We start from the raw sequence: 20,971 nt of genomic DNA, 5'->3' as shown, positions 1-20,971 counted from the left end.
CACAAGGACATTTAATTATGGCCCACATCTTAAAGCTTCCCCATCAGCATCAGTCAGGATCATATCTGGAGGAGCTCCATGACCTCCGCCTCTGTCGCCCTCCATGAATCAAACCTTTCATTACATGCTGACACTCTTGTCCTGCGCTGATTTTGTGTACACCATGGGAAAGTGATGAGACATCGGAAACCTGATGAGTGACGGATAACCTGCGCTCGTGCAAAGTCTGGCCGACTGTTTGCCGCCGTGAGCGCCGGGCCGTCCGTGCCCTTCCAGCCATGCCAACTGCTTCGCCTGGCAGACGCCACGTTCCCCGCCTAGCCCCCGGCCCCTCTCACCTGAGGTGGCAGACAGGCGGCAGAAGAGAAATCGCTCGCAGCAGATGGGGCCACTTACTTTGGCTGGCCCAGCCAAGCATTGTGTCCTTGTCACATGTCACTTACTCTTGTTTTCCGGTCTGACAACACTTCAAGACAGGGCCTTTCAGTTTTCGTTGAGACACAAAAGAGTAAGGGTGAGGAAAAGCTGACGAGGCCTCTCTTCGCTCCGGCTCAAATTCTCTGAAAGAGCCGGCACCAAGAGAAGAACCAGATTAGGAGCCAACAAAAGCAGAGCCCCCTCACAAAAAAGCAGCCGTGCACCCCTACAGTTCTCCTTACCATTCTCCTCCTTATAAAACACCCTGGGCCCCCAGGAGGTGATACAAAAAAGAAGCTTCCATACCCAGAGAAACATATGCAAAAAGAAAAGAGGCATGTACAAAGGCCATTTGCAATTTTACAAAATTGCAAATACTGAAAAACGACAACCTGCCATATTGTGTTGGAGAGGAAAGAGTATGGAAGCAGAGGACGAATTGAGAAAAATCACGCTGGCCTGGTTTACGACAAATAGATAGCTCTATTGATTTCCCTTTTACAGTGACTGTCCATCGCTCACTGTTGTGATTACACTGACCTATTTCAGAAAAAAAATAGCTGTCTATTATAGATTATACCAAAATGTCCAAAAAGAATACTCTTTTCGTGGCACAAACAAATAGAGTAAGATGAAACATAACCTACAGTACAGAGGGAGAAAAAGATTGTGTCAATTTAAGCGGTCAATGTTGCTCTGGGAGAAAAGGAAACAAGGAGTTCTGGTACCATGCTGAGAATCAAATAACGAAGAGTGGCTGTGCTTACTGGGGCCTCGCACTACCAATTTCAATCCTAACAAAAAAGGATACAACATTAAAATATTGTCATCGTTGCTCAAACAACCTTTAAACATAATAATTCCAATTTTACAAACTTTGAGTAATGTTTCGTATAAGAACAACAGAGTATAACATATATGATAATAATCTAATTCGCTATTGTATTGTGTTTCTTTCTCTAATACACTACAGCACAGCTCAGTGTTGTATGCTTTGTGCTGATGATTCCTCTGCGTCTGTGTGTACTGCTGTGTGTGCTCGTCCTGCTCCACTATGTCTGTGCTGTGCGTCTCACCAGACTATCTCTCTCTGTGCGTAGCTCAGGGGACTCTGGCTGGCTGATCTTCATTATCAGCCATAGCTTAACAATGTACTGGATGCACTTCCCACATGAGTGCAACTAACAAATCCCCACAGAGCTGAATCAAGGCAACAATGTGATGAAATACCTTCAAACAGCCACTGAGCATGGAACACTGAGCTATGCAGAGACAACTCACACCGCTTCAGGCGATTCCACAGGAGTGCGCCTGTTGCCAAGCAAAATTAGACAGCAACTGGGACATATTATTCTCCTAAATTGGCAATGTACAGCACTATTAAGCACCATAAATCTCATGTTTGATTAACTGAAAATATCATAATTCGCAGAGCCAATGCATTCCACATTCTCAGATGCTTTACGGAGGGAAAAGCTGCCATTGAGCTATGTGATCACAAAGAGTATTATTGAGATGAATAATGCTGTTAGTATATTGTTCCAAACATACACTACTTTTATGAGAGAAAACGCAAATGCATAAAGACATGAAATCAACAAACTCTTGCTTTATAACGTTGAGTATGCTCAATGACTGATATCATTGCACTATAACTCTGCACTCTGTTTTTCGAAGACAGTGCAAAATAATCGAAATCATCTAGTTCCTTTAACACAGACTGGTTGTGTTATTGCTATGTGAGACTGACGAGAGAAACTCAATAGAGGCTGCTTGCAAATAAATGAAGATGCAGGAGCGAGGCCATGTTTCTCAATCAGTGTAAGGAGACTGTCACCAAAATGGAGATAAATATAGGGTGAAAAAACTGGGACCCTCTACAACGTATCTGTAAGACTGCAGAGAGGAAGCCTCATCCGTCTCTTTTCTCTCTTCCCGGAGTTACATTTGTACTACTGCCTCCCTCTGGCCACTCTTTTCCTAAACTAAACTCAAGCACACACTACATACAGTATAGCACGCATTACTACAGTGAACTGGCAGAATGACACGGTGAAATATAATAAAATAAAATACAGTGACAATGAATGAATATTGTTTGAATTATATTTGTTTAATTTAAAGTGTGTTTAGGATGCTAACATTTTTCAGCACGAGTTAATACTGAAAATTCAGCTCAATAGTTTTCAGGACAAGTTTTCTTAAAACATTGTAAGGTTTTGTTTAGCATTGCAAACTTTTATGTTGTATGTATTTTCAAGTCTGTTATAAAGCATACTTTAAAAAAACAAGCAACTTGATATACTGATCATAGTCAGTCAGACATCAGTATATTGTACATCTACAGCTGCAAGAGAGAGAGAGAGAGAGAGAGAGGATTAGCTGTTGGTAATCAGGAGATCTGCTCTGTTCGTGGAAGAGCATCCTGGCTACACGACCTGTGTGAGAGCGTTAGCTAGCGCTCTGCTTCTCGAGCTGTGAGACAGAGTCCCAGACTGCTGATGGTAGATTAGAGGGGAGACGTATAATCTCAGAGTAATCAGCTGCTGCATCTGATCCTCCGCTCCACACCATATCTCTCAACAGGTCCAAACAGACACTCATCTATAAGCAACGCTGCCTCGCTGAGGTAGGAGAAGGTGACACTGTGTATCTGGTGTCCGGCGTCAAAGTAAAACTACAATGCAAAAACTAAGCCCTTGATCTTTTGCTATCACCATGTCCCAGGCAGTTTAAGGGACACATCCATTTCTACTTAAGTCAATACAACAGAGCATATATAGAACTGTCAGAGAACTTCACAGGAAAACCACAGCTGACTTCTTGCTGAGAACTATAGCTTTGTGGTTAAAGACAGAGCTGGCAAGGGACCACCCGTTATGGTGAAGTAAAAAAACAAGTGAGAAGGGAGAAAGAAAAAAGGGTGATGCCTCACACTGTAAATCTACTGAAGTCCTTTTAACAGTCAGAGTGGGGAGACGACAGCACAGTCATTGGCACAATGATATAAGTATCTGTTTTCATCTAGCATGCTTCACCTTCTGATGGCTTGGTGATTAGTCCAGCCTGGTGGATGGAAGAGGAAAAAGAAGGAGGAGAGGAAAGGAGCAAATAGGAAAAGGAGAGGATAGGAAAAGGAGAGGAGAGGAGAGGCTGCCAGTGAACAGCTGCCCCTGTAATTTATATTGATGAGGGGACTGGCATGGCGGGGAGCTTCCAGCAGTTTGATCACTCAGGCAGAGTGGGGAGTTAGTCAGAGACACGGCCCATCCCTGTGGTCTGGGTTGGACTAGGAAGACCTCCTAAAACACACACACACTTGCACACACATGCACATAAAAGCATGACTGCCAAGCTCACATTACGAGTGGCAGTGTGCACTGGAAATTGATCTACAGCCCGATTATTAGGGCAGAGCGGTGTCCCTTATTATTACTCCAGCAGCCATTTAATCACTAGGCTTCTCTGAGAAAGACCTCCCCTCCATATTCTCAATGGCCATTAACTGGCCCCTTGAACTTCTTCTTGTGCACACAACTCTGACAAGGTTTAACAGCCGCTTCCTGTCTGTGAGGCACAGCAATCAACTACTTGTTAAGGGGCTTTACTTTGATTTCCGCACATGGACAAGATTTGAATATTTCTCACTGATATGAGACAGCGTAGTCCAGTCTCTGCCCAGGGCTTTGAACCCAAGACACCTAAATCATGCTCTTTGATATGAGCCCCCTTCCGGTGTAGAGGTGCTTAGTGCTGCACTAATTAAGATAGTGGAGCGGTGGAATGTGGGGTCAAGCGTTTCTGTTCTACCTTGAAGATATTCTGACACACACACACCACACACACCACACAAACACACACACACACACACACACCACACACCCACACACACACACACACACACACACACACACACAGCGACACCACAGCACACACACACACCCACACACACACACACACACACACACAACCCACACACACACACACACACACACACACACACACACACACACACACACACATCACCCACACACACACCCACAGCACCACCACACACACATCACACACACCCACACACACACACAGACACACACAGCCACACACACACACAAAAACCTAAATACCACATACCCTCCATACAAGCAAATAGCTTAACACACAATCATGCTGCTATTTTGATGGGCTGTTTGAGTAAGGTAGAGCTGTCTAGCGTAGAAGATCATATCCTTTGCCCCTCTGTCTGATGTAAGAAAGAGCAGGGGTGTTTTACAGGGGGCGAGATGCAGCCTCTCGCAATATCTGAAACACTCCGACCGCTCTTACAGAAAAGCCCTCTGGCCTTCCCGTCTCCAGAAGTTTCATCAGAGTGATCAGAGGGAAAGAGTATAGCCTTCAGGGCTAGTTTCTTCCGTTCACACAGTGGGGTATGAACACACACACATAGCTGTACACACACACATACACAGACACACTGCAGTGCACTACACAAAAGCATTTTTACCTGACTTTTCGATTGCACTTCACACGTGTCAGAATACACTACAAATCTCCTGGAAATCATTGATTTCTACAGGTTTGTCTGTTCATCAATTCTTCATGAGCTGACTAAAATTGAAAAGGCAGTGTTGGTTAGACAAGTCGTAAGCCTGTGTACTATTTTCGTAGTGCACAAAGAAGTCTTGTATCTCACATGTGAGACGTGTCATATACTGTGTATGTATCTTTCAATTGCAGTGATATGATCTGTGCTTGAAGAATACAAACTCTTGGTAGTTAATGCAGCCTTAGAAGTTGCAAACCACCACACAACACCACATCCGCGTTGCTCAGCTGCAAGGCCTTGCAGAAAACAAAGAGGTGCTTCAGCACAGTGTCTGATTTAACTGTGCATGATTATCAAACAGTCATGAGACTGCATCGCATTTTAATTTCCTCTGGGGTTATCATCAAATTCTCTCCAGGATAGAAAAATACGAAAGAGTGAAGCGGATGGCACGGATATAATTGAAGGGATTGGTTTATTGCAATACTAGTGAGGCTACAATATGCATATAGGCACTGATGAAAGAAGAGTCAGCAGAGATAGAACCAAGGTGATCTTATCAACTGTACTGTATTGAAACACAGCACATTTGTTTCTTCCCATTTAGTGTGAAGAGCTTTTCTGAGAATCAAACAACACTTTCACAGCCTCAAATTGTAGCACAACAGAAATGAAAAGTAATTACAAAAAAACATTTGTACTCACAGGTATGTGTCTTCTTTGTTACTGAGATACCTGTAAAGAGAAAACAAAGAAACCATTAAGCATATATAGGAAACAACGGTAAAATATGTAGCACAAAATATATTTTATACGGAGCTCTGCTTAAGGCTAACTGAGGGTGAGGATGGTGATGATGAAGAGGTAGACCCTGTGGTCCAACAGACTGTCACTGTCCAAGGTCACCGAGGTGGCAGGCCCAGGGCAATTATTTGTGTATGCTGGTGTCTGACCTGAGGCCATGCTACATCAACATCCACGACAAGGTGGTGAAACTCTATCCTCTGCGGGCAATGAATACAAAATTATACTAAAACAAACTACATTTGGAATGCTAATTCTGCTGGGCAGTCACACTGATTGGACCTGAGCACATGACTAAGCCTTTGGCCCAGAGCTGGATGGAGGCACTTTGATCTCAATGTTGGTGTTTTAATCCTTTATTTAATCAAGTAGTCTCATTGAAATTAGGATCTATTTTCAATGTATACAATAATGTACAAAAAACATATAAAAAAAGCACAACACATAAGCATAAATCAAAACAATCAAAGACAAATGAAGTCAGAATAACAGGAACATATTTGCATGCACATTTAAAAGACAAGGAAGCTGTGAATGGTTTATTATTATTTTAAGAAGATTGTGATTGATAAGAGAATCAAAAGCATTACAATCAAATTGAAATAATCACAGAGGCAAAGTAACTTCGGATTATATTAATGAGTCATTTACTAGGAAAATTAAAAAGACCCAAAACAGACCTTAGTGTGACACCTTTCCTGATAAAATAATATTTTTGCACCATTAAAATCAACCCCTCTAGACAGAAAATCATAGACTAGTTATCCTTTTCAAGAAAAATTGCAAACGTTCATGATCTCGAAAGCTTTAATAAGTAATAAAAGGCAGAGCACTGACAATGTCACGAGGCAGTAACAGGGTCATGTCATTGTCTAAATTCAGCCATTAAAGGCTAATATTACTTCCAGACAAGCCTGTGCTGGAGTCCATTAAAGAGTCCAATCATTTAGCCAAGCAGGTAGTTTTGAATTTGGACGGTAATTATTTTAATCAATGAGACAACCTTCCATATATGTAGAATTATACTGCATATAAGAGTAAGGTCAAACATATTAGCAAGCGGCGCTGCAATTAAATCAGCACTGAGGCGTAGAAGATGAGGGATCTAAATCATAATCATCTTTAGTCTTCCTACAATTAAACTCACCAGTTTAATATAAACCTCAAGCTGAGAGACAATATAAACGAGTAGATGTAGAAAATATTTGATAAACCATAGATAAGGAACAAGCAGTGTTGTGTGTTTTTGCAAACTGCTTATCAAACAAGTTGCAAGCCTGAGCGCTGTGAGTCAGACCTGGCGGTGGCTGAGGTGGAGCGGGGCTGCCACTGCTCATGCTGCCTTTCCTCGCCCCTTCGGGTGTCAACTCATCGAGTGAGCCACTTTGGTTCTTGCTGTGGCTCCGGCTGTTTCTCCTGTCTGCAACATTGGTCTAATGCCCCAGGAGCCTGACGCGGACGAGCGCACAGCCAGCCGTGGTCCCCAGCAGCCAGCCGTGGTCCCCAGCGGCCCGTCGGATGCTCATGCTTTGCAGGGCGATAGCACACTAATAGATCCCACTTGTCATGCAGAAGCAATGGCTAATTTTTCTACAGCTTGCATTTGAAACTCGGGGGACGGCGAGTTGACATGATTCAATAACTCTCTGTAAAAAAGGCGTCTGGCCGGAGATAACAATGTTTCAGACACGTTTGAGGGGAAACGAGTCAAAGAGCAACGAGGGGGGAAAACAAATAAGCCCTTCAGCCTCCTATAGACATACACTCAGAAACACATAACTAATATCAACTCCATGGAGCAGAAAGAGGGAAACAGTCACCTAGGGGCCAGCAGTCTGTGATACAGCTCTAGCATTGTTCCAGTGCTCAGGGCCAAAAGCTTCTGTTCTGTCCAACTGTGACATTACGCAAGGAGAAAATAAACAGTAATCCAGTCTTAATTTTACAATTCAATCAAATGACATGGATGCCAGCAAGGGCTGATGGTTCATTAAAGAGCCGTGGTCTCAAGGTGCTGCAAGCAAGGCAACTGTAAAAGCTTGTATCAAGCAGTTAACTGGCTCTTTGTTTTGATGGGTGAGACAACCTCTTAGACCATGTAAGGAACATAGCTGGTGTGCTTAGTGGAAACTGTATTAGAAGGAAATAGCAAATAAGCAGCTTTTTCCTGGCTGTTTGTCAAGCATTGTTACAGACACAACATGCAGACATTCACAGACTATTTTAGGGGAGCCTGGAACAATCAGTTATTATTTAATAATAGGCAAATTATTTCATATAAAATGGGACACATAATTGAAAAAAATAGCCTGAGTGTCTTTAGTGCGACCCATAGATCTTGAAGTTGTAAACCACCATCTGCTTTGCAAAATGTTTTTAACAAAGGAAGTGAAAGACACACAGGTCTGCGTGAGAGAGAGTGTTTACTATAAATGTGTGCTTTCGCCCAATGCTAGCCACAGAGACCACACTGAAGATACTCAAGAGCTGTCTGCTGTCACAGGCTGGGGAACTGATAAAGTCTACATTTATCTGGCACTGTGAATTGTCATGAAAACCTCAGATCTTCAAAGCTACTTTAAAGATGCAGTACATAAACAACCATAATAATCATTATATATCCTTTTAAATACAATGAAGCCCACTAGAAATGTTCATTAAAGTGTAATTCTGATACTTAGTTAACTTAAATTTACCGCACAATGGTTAAAATCCTATATCTAAAAACTACATGAGGTCAAAACTATTTCAGGAGGAATATTTACTGTTAAACTACCCTGGAGAATTATTTGTGGAAACAAACACAGTTTTGTTTACTGATCTTTGGACGTTTCTTTACTCAAAGGATTGTGTACAGTATGTTCCACCAAATACAAATTAGAAGAAAAACCATTTGAAACCTGCTTTGTTTTAATCTTCCAGCGATACATTTTGCCTCTCTTATTTGTCCGCCATGCTACTGTTGTGGCGTGTTATTGCAAAAATGCAATACCCTCTTCAGTCAGCAGAAATGTGTACCACATCAACACCATGCTTGTGGTGTGCAAGTGTGTCCTCATGCCTGTGCTAGAAAAACAAATGATTTATCTACTTTGCATTTACTGGTCAGAAACTCTGCAGCATACTTTTAGAAGGTTTTTTAATAAGTCAATAAAGAAACAGATTCACAGAAAGACATATTATAAATCACAAACTTCCAAAAGAAACTCAGCCAACACAACCAAAGCATGTTCTGTGAGTGTGTGTGTTAGAGTGTGTGTGTCTATCTAATAAGGAGCCCTGACAAATGTAGTTTGGCTCTCACACGCAGCATCATGAACACCTAATTATATGAAAACAATCCCTTTCATAAATGCGTTGCAGAGAAACCCTCAATTCTATCCTTTTACAGCAAAGGCACATTTGGCCTGTTGCTATGCAGGTTATAGGAACAGGAGGGGCGTTTAGTGGGCCCACTTCCTCCTCTGTGTGTCATTCAGGGCACTGTGATTGGAGGTGGCAAGGAGAAGGGGCCACAAAGCCAATGAGTGAGTCAGGCGGTGAGGAAGAAGGAGTTTGCTCTGGGCGCTGACATTGGCAATGCCTGCCAGCTCATGTCTTCTCCACTGGATGGCAGGTTCAGAGGTCACTGTGGAGGTGAATCTCTCCTTGGCTGATTAACAGGCTGCTGTAAACATGCTTTCAACTTAAGTATCAACGTAAATAAACAGCAATGTGCTTTGGGGAGATTATTTCTACAGGTACTAAAGATATTGAAGTTAAAAGGCAAACCTGTTGTCTGCACGAGCAGCTGAATTCTAATTTCCACATTACCATTTGTCACAATGGAAGGAGGGAAAGTTGTCACTGTTTGGCCTTTGATCAGTCTATTTTCTCTAGCATTGGTAAACAATTCAGCATATGTTCTCATGAGACATCGCCTATGCTATGGAGGAAGAGAGGAACTGTGCAGGTGACCTCCACCACATCTATCTGCAGGGGGGCACACATCCTGTAAACATGCCACTTAGACAGGAGGAGAGTGAGTCTGGGTTTTGGCAGCCACAGTGCTGCAACCGGCTGTAGAGCGCCGTGCCGTCGCCGGCGTCTCAAAGTGACAGCGCTGTAATGAAGTCTGAGGCACATGGCAGGCTGTACGTCATAATTTCAGGTTCCTTAAAGCCTGACAGGGAATGATTATCATGGATGGTTATTGTCACCCTGCCTCCCTGGGAGACGAGGCGTGCTCTGGGGTTGTTGCACCGTGACATTCAAAGTTACAGTCTCCTTCATATAATGGAGCTGTCCTCTCAGCACGCTAATGGGAGCGATCCATTTAACCTGTGCCAGAAACACACAGACGAGGAAGTTCCTAATGCGAGGCCTCTCCCGTGGGGACGTCACACTCTCCCCCTGGCTGCTCCCTTCCTGCTGCTTGATTCATTGACTGGCGCTCCTCACTTATCCTCATTCACTGTTCAGTCTGGGGAGACAGGGAGGCTCGCTTCCGGCCGCCTGCTCCACATGCCACTGATGCACACCCGACGCACACAAGGACACAGCCAGCGCAACGGCCCAGATGCAGGAAGAGCCGACGAGGGCCCAGTGAGGGACGGGATAGACACCTACAGGTCAATACCGAAGGCCTCGGAGAATACCAACAGTACACAGTCCATACAGTTAATAAGACCTGTAAAAAAAAGTTATAAGGAGGAGGTTTGGTTATTGTCCTGTCTTAATGATGGTAGTTGTATGGGAATGTTAATTTTAGGCTACTCCTGAGGTTGCTGGTTAATGATGGTGCCTAAGCCATGGTCATCTTAGGAATGATAGATTTAGCCACGTTCAGTAGTCCATCTTGTAAGTGCTGCTCCCTGCCCGACTGACAAATTGCTGCTACATTCCTGAGAGAAAATAATTAGAAGCAATGAATGTGTTTCTCTTCGCAGCCACCATAAGCCTCAGAAAACATGTTTTGCTGTTATTATTGGTGCTGTACAAATATAATTTAGGACCAATTCAGGCTTGAAATAAACTAGAATATTCATTAGGTGACTTGTTTAGGTAGTCTGTTTAGGCATGTTTACATGTATTTAATATGTATTTAATAAAATAAGGTTGAACAGCGTAAAGTGCAGCATATGTACAAGGATAAGATCCAAAGTTACTCTTACCATAATGTAACTCATCTTATCAAAAGTCATACAACAAGATGGATGGGCTGATTCTAGGACCTCTGTGCTGTTCTAACTTTAACTGTCTTTGGGAAGGCCAAGTTTCATACACAAAGTCATTTAAACAATTCTCCTTTTTGCAGTGACACACTTAGCCTTATTAGTTATTTTACTGCTATAAACCATAAATGCAAAAAAATGTAATGATTAAAAAAGCACAATGATTCTAATCAGCTGCCCCCTAATATACTAAAACACTTAATCCATGGAGAGGCCAACTCTCTGGGGAGGCTCAAGAGAAAAATGACTTCTCTGTCTCCAGGCGCTGTTATTTCTGGTCATTTCTAATTGGTTTTAACTAAAAGCAACCACTCAGAGACTCCACAGGTTACTCCAATGCATCACTATGGAATTGTCTGCAAATAGAAGATATACATCCAATTTAGTTTTAGAGGACACCACAATTGTCTTTCAGAAGACGAAAGCAGAAAGGGCAGAAAAAAAAGCATAGATGTCTCACTGAGGAAGACAAGAAGTCTAAAGATCCCAACGGAGAGGCGATGTTATTAGGGTGACCCTGAGATCATAGAAGCCTGGGCCGACTTGAGGTACCATGTCACACGCACCTCGCTCCCTACACATGTCTCCCAGGTCTCATGTACAATCTCTCCCCCTGTGCAGTTCTGCATTGCTGGGCCTGTTAGTCTCCAGGTGAGTCCTCAGTGCTGTTTGGTGGCTCGTGAATTATACATTGCAGCAGAGGAATTGACGTGGCCCAGGAGGGCCGAGAAACAGCAGGCATGGCTGGGAGGCAGATTGAAGACTCTGACGGAATTTTAATTGTACCGCAGGGAACACTGCGATAAGTGCTATTGTTATTGGTAAGACATTGCTGCACAGGTTCACTAGCTGAGAGCTTTGAAAAATTAGACGATCCAAAATCGACTCAATGTCCAAGGCTTTAACATTGTGCCAACAGTTACTAGTCTAAAGAGTATGGTTCACATCAGTGTCGGTCTAATATTATCATTACGCTCTCTACACCCAGTATGCATCTGCAACATGCTCAGAGGACCAGTGAAGGTTGGCTATGGCGAAGGAAGAAAAACTGGAACATTTACAAACTAAAAAAAGGAGACGCTCAATCCGAAACCTCAGAGGCATGCCATTCAGTTTTATGTTGTGCGAATCTGTACATTACTACAGGTGAAAAGCCAAAATGTAGCACTTTCTGCTGCTCTGATGTTGTTCACTCTGATCCTGGCTATAGCTGCACTATACAGTAATTCTCCTCTGAGTGCAGGCTGGTCCCAGGGGGCCTGACGGATGCAGGAAGGCCCAGAGCGTTGGTCAAAGTGAGGCCAGGGGCACAGGCAGGCCTCTGTGTATGCTCTGCGCTGGTGGTTCCCAGCCCAGCGGTAATCTCCCAGTGATCCTGCCTCAACCATACATGAAACCCAATAGCCTTTCAGCCCGCACCATAAATAAAGATACACCACATTGAGCAGACCACCCTGGCTTACTTTACAGCAGTCTGAATAGGCCACCACTGGGTGAGTTTACACACTTTTATAAAAAGGCTTTAACTACAGATGTCAAATGGAGACGTTGTCAGAGAGGGATGCTTATTTCAAGCTGTGTAATTATTAGATACAACTATAATTGAGGTTTTATAGTATTTTATTATTTACACAATGTACAAAGAAAAATACAACATAATTGCAACCATTTCAAAACAGAGGTTAGAGGTTTCTCAGCCTCTCCAACAGAAGCTTTCCCCAGGGACAACTCTTGTATATTTCTACTTACATTACACTAGATTACTTTAGCCCTGCACAGGTAAATCTGAAGGGGAATACAATTACCTACAGCTCCTGAGGCACACACTCCAGTTATGCACAATAAATTGTAAGAGTATTTCAGTCGACCAATAGAGATGTGCCCCTTAGGGCTCACTTGTTCAGAATTGCTTGAACACTCACAAGACGCAGCACACTGCATTTAGATAAAGAGGATCTCATTCTACAGTTGGCTTAAATGTGCTTGTTATTGTTCGTCTATTTTGTGTTTCTATACTGTAAATCACAGGCCATCTACTTCAGGAAACCACAGCAGCAGGCAGCTTTTTCTAAAAGGTTAATGTAAGTTTAACAGATGGAGTATTTATTTGACTCCCCTGTACGAGCTTGGTGTGCATTTAAAATAATCTCAAGAATAGCAGCTATAAAAGATGGGATTAGAACAGGTGAGTTGACATGTGATCTGATATGTGATCTGACAGTAAGTGACAATCTGTTACCGAAGCTGTCCAGGTCTGTAAACACACTGAACACACACTCCCGCTTGTATAATCAACTGGGACTAGAGCTTTGATGACAAACTAATGTCAGCTAATATCAGCTCTATAAAGGCTGACTCAGAAATATATTGCAACCCTTTCATTACCCTCACTCATTCAGTCTCAATTCTCATCCAGTAAAGTACAGTACAGCAGACACTCGTCTAATGAACAAGGGTCTATGGGGAAGGATCACTCTTTGTGAGTGTGTTGGAAGTCAAGGTCCCACAACAGTGGACTCGTGGCTCTGCTGATAAGGACTTGGCTGTAATTGCTCAAAAGGGAGGGAACTGCAGCCCCATTAGGTCTGGTCTTAGCACTTGCCAATAAGCCAAACTGCCCCTCTGAAGCCTACCATGTAATGAAAACTTCCTATGAGATAAATTACATGTCTGTCAATCCACTAATTAATATCACAGACTCGTCTTTTTGGCTTCTCCACATTAACGAAATGAGGGAAAGCGAAATAGTTTTTTGTGAGCACTGGAAGCCAGAAAGGAAGGAAGAGCAGAGGCAAACTAGCGAGCGTGCTGCTACTATGATTCACTGCAGTCATGGTCGGCACTTAGTGCAGCATCTATTTTTCATGTATTTCATAATTAAAACCTGCGAGTTCTATAAGCCCTCCATGCTCCATGCAGATCAAAGGTAGTCCTATTAGCAGGGAGTTCATCAGTAGAGCCACTCTTCCATTTGCCAGGCAACAGAGCCATGCTTAAAGCACAACTATCCTGTAATTACACACATGTGTGATAACGGGACAGCCACAGAGCCTGACTATGATTAACACAGATCACAGTTTCCTTTCCTGTTCAAAGCTAACACGACAGAGGACTTTACACGCGAGGATAACCCATGCATAGCAGATAAAGAGGTTGATGAAAGACTGAATACATATTTCACACATCGCCTCTTGTGGTGCAGGTGGAGTGTGATTCAGTTTGTTGCCTTCTCCCTCCCCGCTGCATTCTCTATGTAAATGTAATCGGAGGATAACACAGGATAAAGCTCTTCAGAGCGAAGACATGATGCCTCACTTCTGCGGGGATAGAGGGATACATGGTGTAATCAAAAGAGGGAGCTGTGTTATGTTATTCATTCGCCCCATTGACTCTTGGGTAGCTGGATGTCACAAAGAATCCTGGGTGGAGGCTCAGTTTGATAAAGATTGTTTTCCCCCATCAACACTAGAAAGCTAAGCTTTTATTTTTAAAATATATGAACAAAGGGTATATACACCGTTAACACCTTTGGGTCGTTTTATTAGATATATTTGTAAGATTTTATTCTGAAATGTAGTGGAGTAGTATATAGTTGCTTATGAATAAAATATTCAACCCAAGCCCCTCAGAATGATGATTAAATACAGTACTTCAATAAAATGCACTTAGTATCTTCCCACTTCTCATGTATTGACCACATCACCACCCACAATCAAAATCGATAAGCCTCATACAGTGAGTTTAAAATGCATACATTTATACTGCATCTAAAAACAGCCTACTGTATCATGTAGGTTGTACAAAGCTTCCCGATGTCGTTATTCTTATATCGTTGTCAGAGGAAGAACTTGGGGTGAAGTCATATGAAAGAGGAACTATAATTAGCAATACAAGCATTTGCACACTCATAGTCATTGCGGTAGATATGTTTATGGTTTCTTTCTGAAAGAATAACAATTATCCACTAAGTTGACAAGCCAGTAAACTTCCTCCAGGCACATGAGGTCAGTCACAGTTCATGGTACACTTTACCCTATTATAACAACTGGACAAGGTAACAGGAAGGGCCTGTGTGTTTTTTAAGTAGGAAGATGACCACGGTAATATACCCTCCTAATGTTACACAATAAAACAGGGCATTGTTCCAGGAGGCACAGCAGACAACATCCTGCAGCCAGGTTACAGAAAGAGACAGAGGGCAGGAGTTTTACACGAGGGAAACATCCAATCATCAACAACAATCCCAATGCTGGCCAAAACAAAGGCACCTTCCCTGAGGTTTTCAGGAAGGCTGTGTGTCATACTGCCAAATATTTAATAAAAAAAATATACGTTATAATGTCCTTCATGCTACTTTCAACATTGTGATATAAACGGCCAGACGCATACTGTAGTAAGAAGAGCATACAGTATAAACAAATGGCCCGATACGCATTACAGACATCCACAACCTATGCATAGACAGCCCACTGACACTCAATGCAATGAGTCAAGAGGGGTCTGAGGTTTAGGCTGTGAGCGACTATAATGCAGCCGCAGCCATACATCCAATATGAAAGCTTGCAGCCGTGGCCGGCAGTAATAATTAATAGCATAGTCTATAAACATTCCATTAGGTGCAAGCAGCTGTCATAAACATCTTAATTAATTTACAAAGCAAGCAACTAGGGAATTATGGCGACGTAAAAATCTGCTTCCCTCTGCCGCTCCATAGCACTGGAACAGATCGGGCTTTTAAATTTTTAAACATGCCTTTCATGTTCTCTAGAGCACTAAAAAGCCTTTGAACAGTTAGCTTGTTAGGAGATGCACCTAGCAGCCCAATACCTACGGGTCGTCTTGCCATTCTTTTCATACAGTGACAAGAGGTTTTGGGCGGCTCTTTGCAGCTTGAGTCAAGGAATCTCTCTCTTCCTGTACGGCGTCTACCCGCCCTCATATTTTCTTTGTCACCGTGACATAACTGTACTGTTTTTTTGTGCCAAACACTCAATCTAAGCTATCTCTGTCCATCTCCATCAGTTTGCCTGTATTTTTATTTATTTTTTTAGCAAAGAACACAAACATATAGTATAGCGACCCTACAGATGAGAAAACTATTTCAACTGTTTTCCGTGAATCACATTTGCATATTTTAATCAGAAATATATAACAGCTAGAGCATTAACAACAAGGCTTCTACATCCCAAACAAAGTCCTCCCACTGTGTGCCTTATGTAAGAGGGACACCCTCCTGAGGATACGGCATGGTGCAGCTGACAGGGGCAAAAGATCGAGGATGCCACTCTTGCACTGCACTGTAATCTGGGCAGTGTAGTGCCACAGCACGGGTCAGAGTGTTCTGGTACAAACTGGCTGCCTTACCTGCTCTCACTCAGAGAGGGCAAGATTAGACTGGCCACTCCATTATTGGAGAAAAGCTTAAGAGCATTTCCACTTTCAGAGCTAGGATATCAGCAGCTTCTGACACTAAGCAGGGCTGACCCATCATTTTGGCAGGAGCTAAGAAGAGGGTGTCAGCTGTCTGCACAGAAATACGGTTGGGTCTGGGATTAAACTTTTTTTTTTTAACCACTTTGGAAAGAAAGAAATACACAGCACTAACAGACAGTAGTAAATGTGTGATTATTCTATTAAGAAACACCTTCCCATTTAATTTATATATATATTCACCATCTACAATTATGAATCAATTTAACTATGCATAACATCTACACAGTATGCCATTTACCAAGCCGACATTGCATTTTAATGTGCCCATTACTCTCTGATGATAGCCAGGCATCAAATATCCCTTTTTTCTCACTCCCATTCTAACCTGTCTCTTTCTCCCCATCTCTCTACATTTCAGCCCATGCCATATTTGCTTAACCCAGTCACTGTGACAGCACTCAATGCTAAAGCACTCCCAAGGCAGATGATCAAAGTCAGCAGTCAATTCACATTACAATGCATTGATTTGATGTTTCCTAACCTCCCAGGCCTTTCTCTAATGCTGCCAAGGACCTTCAGGATATTTCACAGTGTACCTCCTCTCCCAGCTTTCCCCGGTCTCTCTCTCTCTGTCTGTCTGTCTGTCTGTCTGTCTGTCTGTCTGTCTGTCTGTCTGTCTGTCTGTCTGTCTGTCTGTCTGTCTGTCTGTCTGTCTGTCTGTCTGTCTGTCTGTCTGTCTGTCTGTGTGTGTAACTGAAAATATGGTTGACAGAGATGTTACTCTGGTCATGTTTGCATTTGATTTGATATTCAGTCAAAACGGGCGGTTAAAAAAAAGAACAGGACTGACTCAAGCACAACAACCATTCATCTGAGGTGCAACCACTTCACAACTATCCTCCTTTCACAAGGTAATTACTGCCCTTCATTCAACCTGTGGTTTCAAATATTGTTTTAGAGTAAATCACTCCCTGGTTCTCATAAACCACACTTTGCTTCTCATCACTTATTCATTTGCAGTTCTTTATTGAGTTGGCTTCTATGCTTTACTGACTGCCATTTCCCTCTGAGGGGGATGTTCAGAGCACTTCCATGTTTTATTCAATTATGAAAACCTAATATGGTGGAAAGGTGTGCATGGCGCTCACTCATAACCATGCATTATTTCACACACATGTATTCTGCCTCTGTTGTTGGGCAGCAGAGACTTGAACAAGCAGCCTAAACACATGCATGCTCTTTTGTTCCTAGTTTTGACCCCTGTGTGCGGGGTTAATGAGAGGAGACACACAGTTACCATGTCCAGTTTAACAATTGAATCTATTGCATGTGTCTTGCTTTTGGGGGGAGGAGAATTACATTTTTTCTCTCCACTCAGAGGTTGTCAAAACGTGTAAGCATCATGGCCATGGCACAGTGACACACTGACCTACAAGCACAAAAGAGAACTTTGACTGCTGTAATAAACACACAAACACACACACATGCACTCACATTCACACATAAACACACACGGAAAGAGCAGGGGGAGGAGAAGGAGCGAGGGAGTGTGAGAAAGAGGGAAAGGAGGAGAAGGAGCGAGGGAGTGTGAGAAAGAGGGAAAGGAGGAGAGAGGAATAAGAACTATTGATTTATGTAAGAGAGGCATTCCTTAAACAGCATTAGTCACCATGGTTTAATTATTCCTCAGAACGCAGACGAACTCAGCCCGGCGTGAAGAGCGCCTATTGATTTCTGACTGGCAGATGGGACACACTTACTTATAGCAATTCACAGAGCAGGTGGATGATCAGAAATACAGGGATTGTCAGTTACCTCCTACTCATCTACAGAGCAACAACAGAGCAACAGTTCAGACCGGCCATTAGACAGCTAAGTCAAGCTCAATAGTACTTTAGGTCAGACTACAGAGGGAAGAGGACCTGTGGTTTCATATTAACTGTATCCAAACAGTGAGAGAATCCTGTTGTGTAAAAACACAATAAGAGGTCTCGCCAACGGAGAGGAAGACAAGATGAGCTAAATGTTATAAAGCTGACTGTAAGGACAGGGTTTAAAGAAAGTTGATGATGAGATAGGGGGTAAATACATATTTGTGTTCTGATTTGTAGGACTGAAACCAATAATTGACTTCATGTTGTAGTTTTTCGATTAATTAATTGTCCAAGATGACGTCTTTAAAATGTCTTATATTGTTTGACCGACAGACTATATCCAAGCTGAAGCCAGGTAATGTATATTATCATTCATTAATAATAAAGTGATCACCGGAATTTTTCATTCAAATAATCAAACAACCGATTGGAATGGAATCATCCCTATTGTAAAGTTTGAGTTTCATTTTTGTGTCTTTGGCTAAGCTCCTGTATATGTACGGTGTGTGTGGTGTGTGTGTGTGTGTGTGTGTGTGTGTGTGTGTGTGTGTGTGTGTGTGTGTGTGTGTGTGTGTGTGTGTGTGTGTGTGTATGGATGAAAGAAACAACTACAGACAGAGATGGAGTGTGTGTGTACTCAGCACAGTTACATACGGTAAGTTATTTGCCCAAAAGACCAACTTTGAAGAACAAGAAGGATATTTAGAGGACATAATCAACTAGAACTGTAAGAGTGGATATTTAATACTTGATACACTTAATCTGTTGTAGGATAATAAAATGTTTCAATTATATATCAAATAATCCATAACACATTCAAAAAAGCAGTGGAAAGCCTTAGTATAAAAGTCCATCTGTCTTGCTAGTAGGAGCCGACTGCTCATCTTCTGTGAGGTCTGCGTTTTAAAGTGCTACTCTATTGTTATTTTATGAGAGGGGCTGAATGCAGAGCCAGAGCCCGGTCTGAGCTGTGGGGAGAGAGGGAGAATTCCCCTGCATGGCTACACAATACACAGACAGCACATTTAAAGATGTCAGCCCCTAACTGGAGAACAGTCATTGAGGTGAACCCACTAACCCCATGTCTTCTGCACCATGTCTAGCCATCCTGCTCTGGAAACCCCCGGTTAAAAATGCATTTGGTCTGCATGTAGCTGCAGCGACAGGCAGACCGTGCTATGGGGCAGGCAGCGAGCTGGTGGGCTCACATGTGCAGCTTACAACCCTGGTAAGTGAAATGCCACTACTGTATGCCTTATCACCGCTGCTCCCCCTGCACTTACATAATTTACACGAGCGAAGGGAGGAGAGGACAGCAGGGGGGGTTGGGTCGAAGAGTGGGAGGGGGGGGTTAGCTACGGGGAGCTCACGTCCAATTGCGTTTGGCCATGTAGAGAGACAAACACGGCAGGATGAGGGGAGCTCATGCCACAGCGGGCTTTGATGACTACATGCTGAGACGCCCCCTACGACATGCTGATAGACAGCAAAAATACCCCACCCCTCCTTTGCATTTACGAAGCCAAGCAGAATATAGACGCAACAGGAACAAGGCAGTGAGTCTGAGCACATTAGAGGTGCACTGATCCAAGACCTTGGCATGGTTATTTATTAATCAGCTGAGCTTAGCTAACTGCCTGCTTAGGTGAACAGCACAGGCCTGTGGTACATTGCAGCATCAGCTACAAGACAGCAAAACTGTTGACATAATGCAACTTAAAAGACATGATGCGCATACTTCAGAGAAAGCTGTTTGATATGGCGATTTTGTATTTCCTTATAATTTCATGTAGCAGGTTTTACTTTTCCATTAAAGATCCCAGAGAGTGGGAACATAATATAACTAACACGGAGGACAAACAATCTAAAGCTTAGCACTGTAAATGTATTTGGCTGCAAAACAAAACATTACTATGTGATCCAAAGTACATACTGTCAGAGTGAAAAGCAAACAAAGAATGTTTGCCCATTTGCACACTATTCATCTCCTAGGGTGAAGTACGTGATGAGTAACAGCATGGCGATGTTGTCGGTAAATACACTCCAACATACACAAAATCACCCTTTTCATGTTGTACTTTTGGAGTTCGCTGGCACCGCAACACCGAGCGCTGACAATGTTTTTTTTTTCGCCAATTTCAACACCTCACAGTTGGGGTGTCAGCACATTGAAATGGTGTTGAGAAACATAGCCTTTTAACTGAGAAGAAACATCTCTTGGAAAAAGAAAAAACTGAGAAAAGGAAAACAGAATGGGATGCAATTCTCCAGAGTGTATCCCCCCCATGTCTCTTCCACTGTGTTTTTGGCAGGCCGGGTAATACACAGGAAAGCACTGGCACACAACACTCTCTCTACCTGAACACAAAGGGAAACATCTCAGCCTGGAGTTTGGGCTTCAGAGACTAATAGGAGGCTTGCACATCACCAGAGGGAAAATAAGTGATAGGCTGTCCATTGGCTTATACTGTTGATGCAAGCTTTACAGACTGAAGTGTTTGTGTTAAGTTCTTCATTACCTCAGGAGCAATTTAAGGAGGTACCATGAAGAATGGAGGCTTTGCAAAACATTTGAGGAGCAGGCGGTGTACAGGAGATGGTGTACAGGAGAGGTAGAATATAGATGTGGTCATTACTACACTAGACCTTCCTTTCATCATTTCTGAAACTACCTCACACACTCTGAT

At 42.8% G+C, this 20,971-nt stretch overlaps 1 protein-coding gene across 1 annotated transcript in view; it reads right to left on the bottom strand.

Moving 5' to 3' along the window:
• The window catches only part of roraa (RAR-related orphan receptor A, paralog a), a 172,694-nt gene that overhangs the window by 51,134 nt on the left and 100,589 nt on the right, over nt 1-20,971 (bottom strand). Inside the window, exon 2 of the mRNA XM_034233579.1 lies at nt 5,666-5,695. Coding sequence (XP_034089470.1) covers nt 5,666-5,695 — 30 coding nt within the window. The remainder of the gene's footprint in view (nt 1-5,665; nt 5,696-20,971) is intronic.

This window comes from Gymnodraco acuticeps, unplaced genomic scaffold (assembly GCF_902827175.1).
Source record: "Gymnodraco acuticeps unplaced genomic scaffold, fGymAcu1.1, whole genome shotgun sequence".
In the NCBI taxonomy this organism is placed as follows: Eukaryota; Metazoa; Chordata; class Actinopteri; order Perciformes; family Bathydraconidae; genus Gymnodraco; species Gymnodraco acuticeps.
Note: the sequence above shows the minus strand (reverse complement) of the source record. Positions and strands in the feature narration are given on the sequence as shown.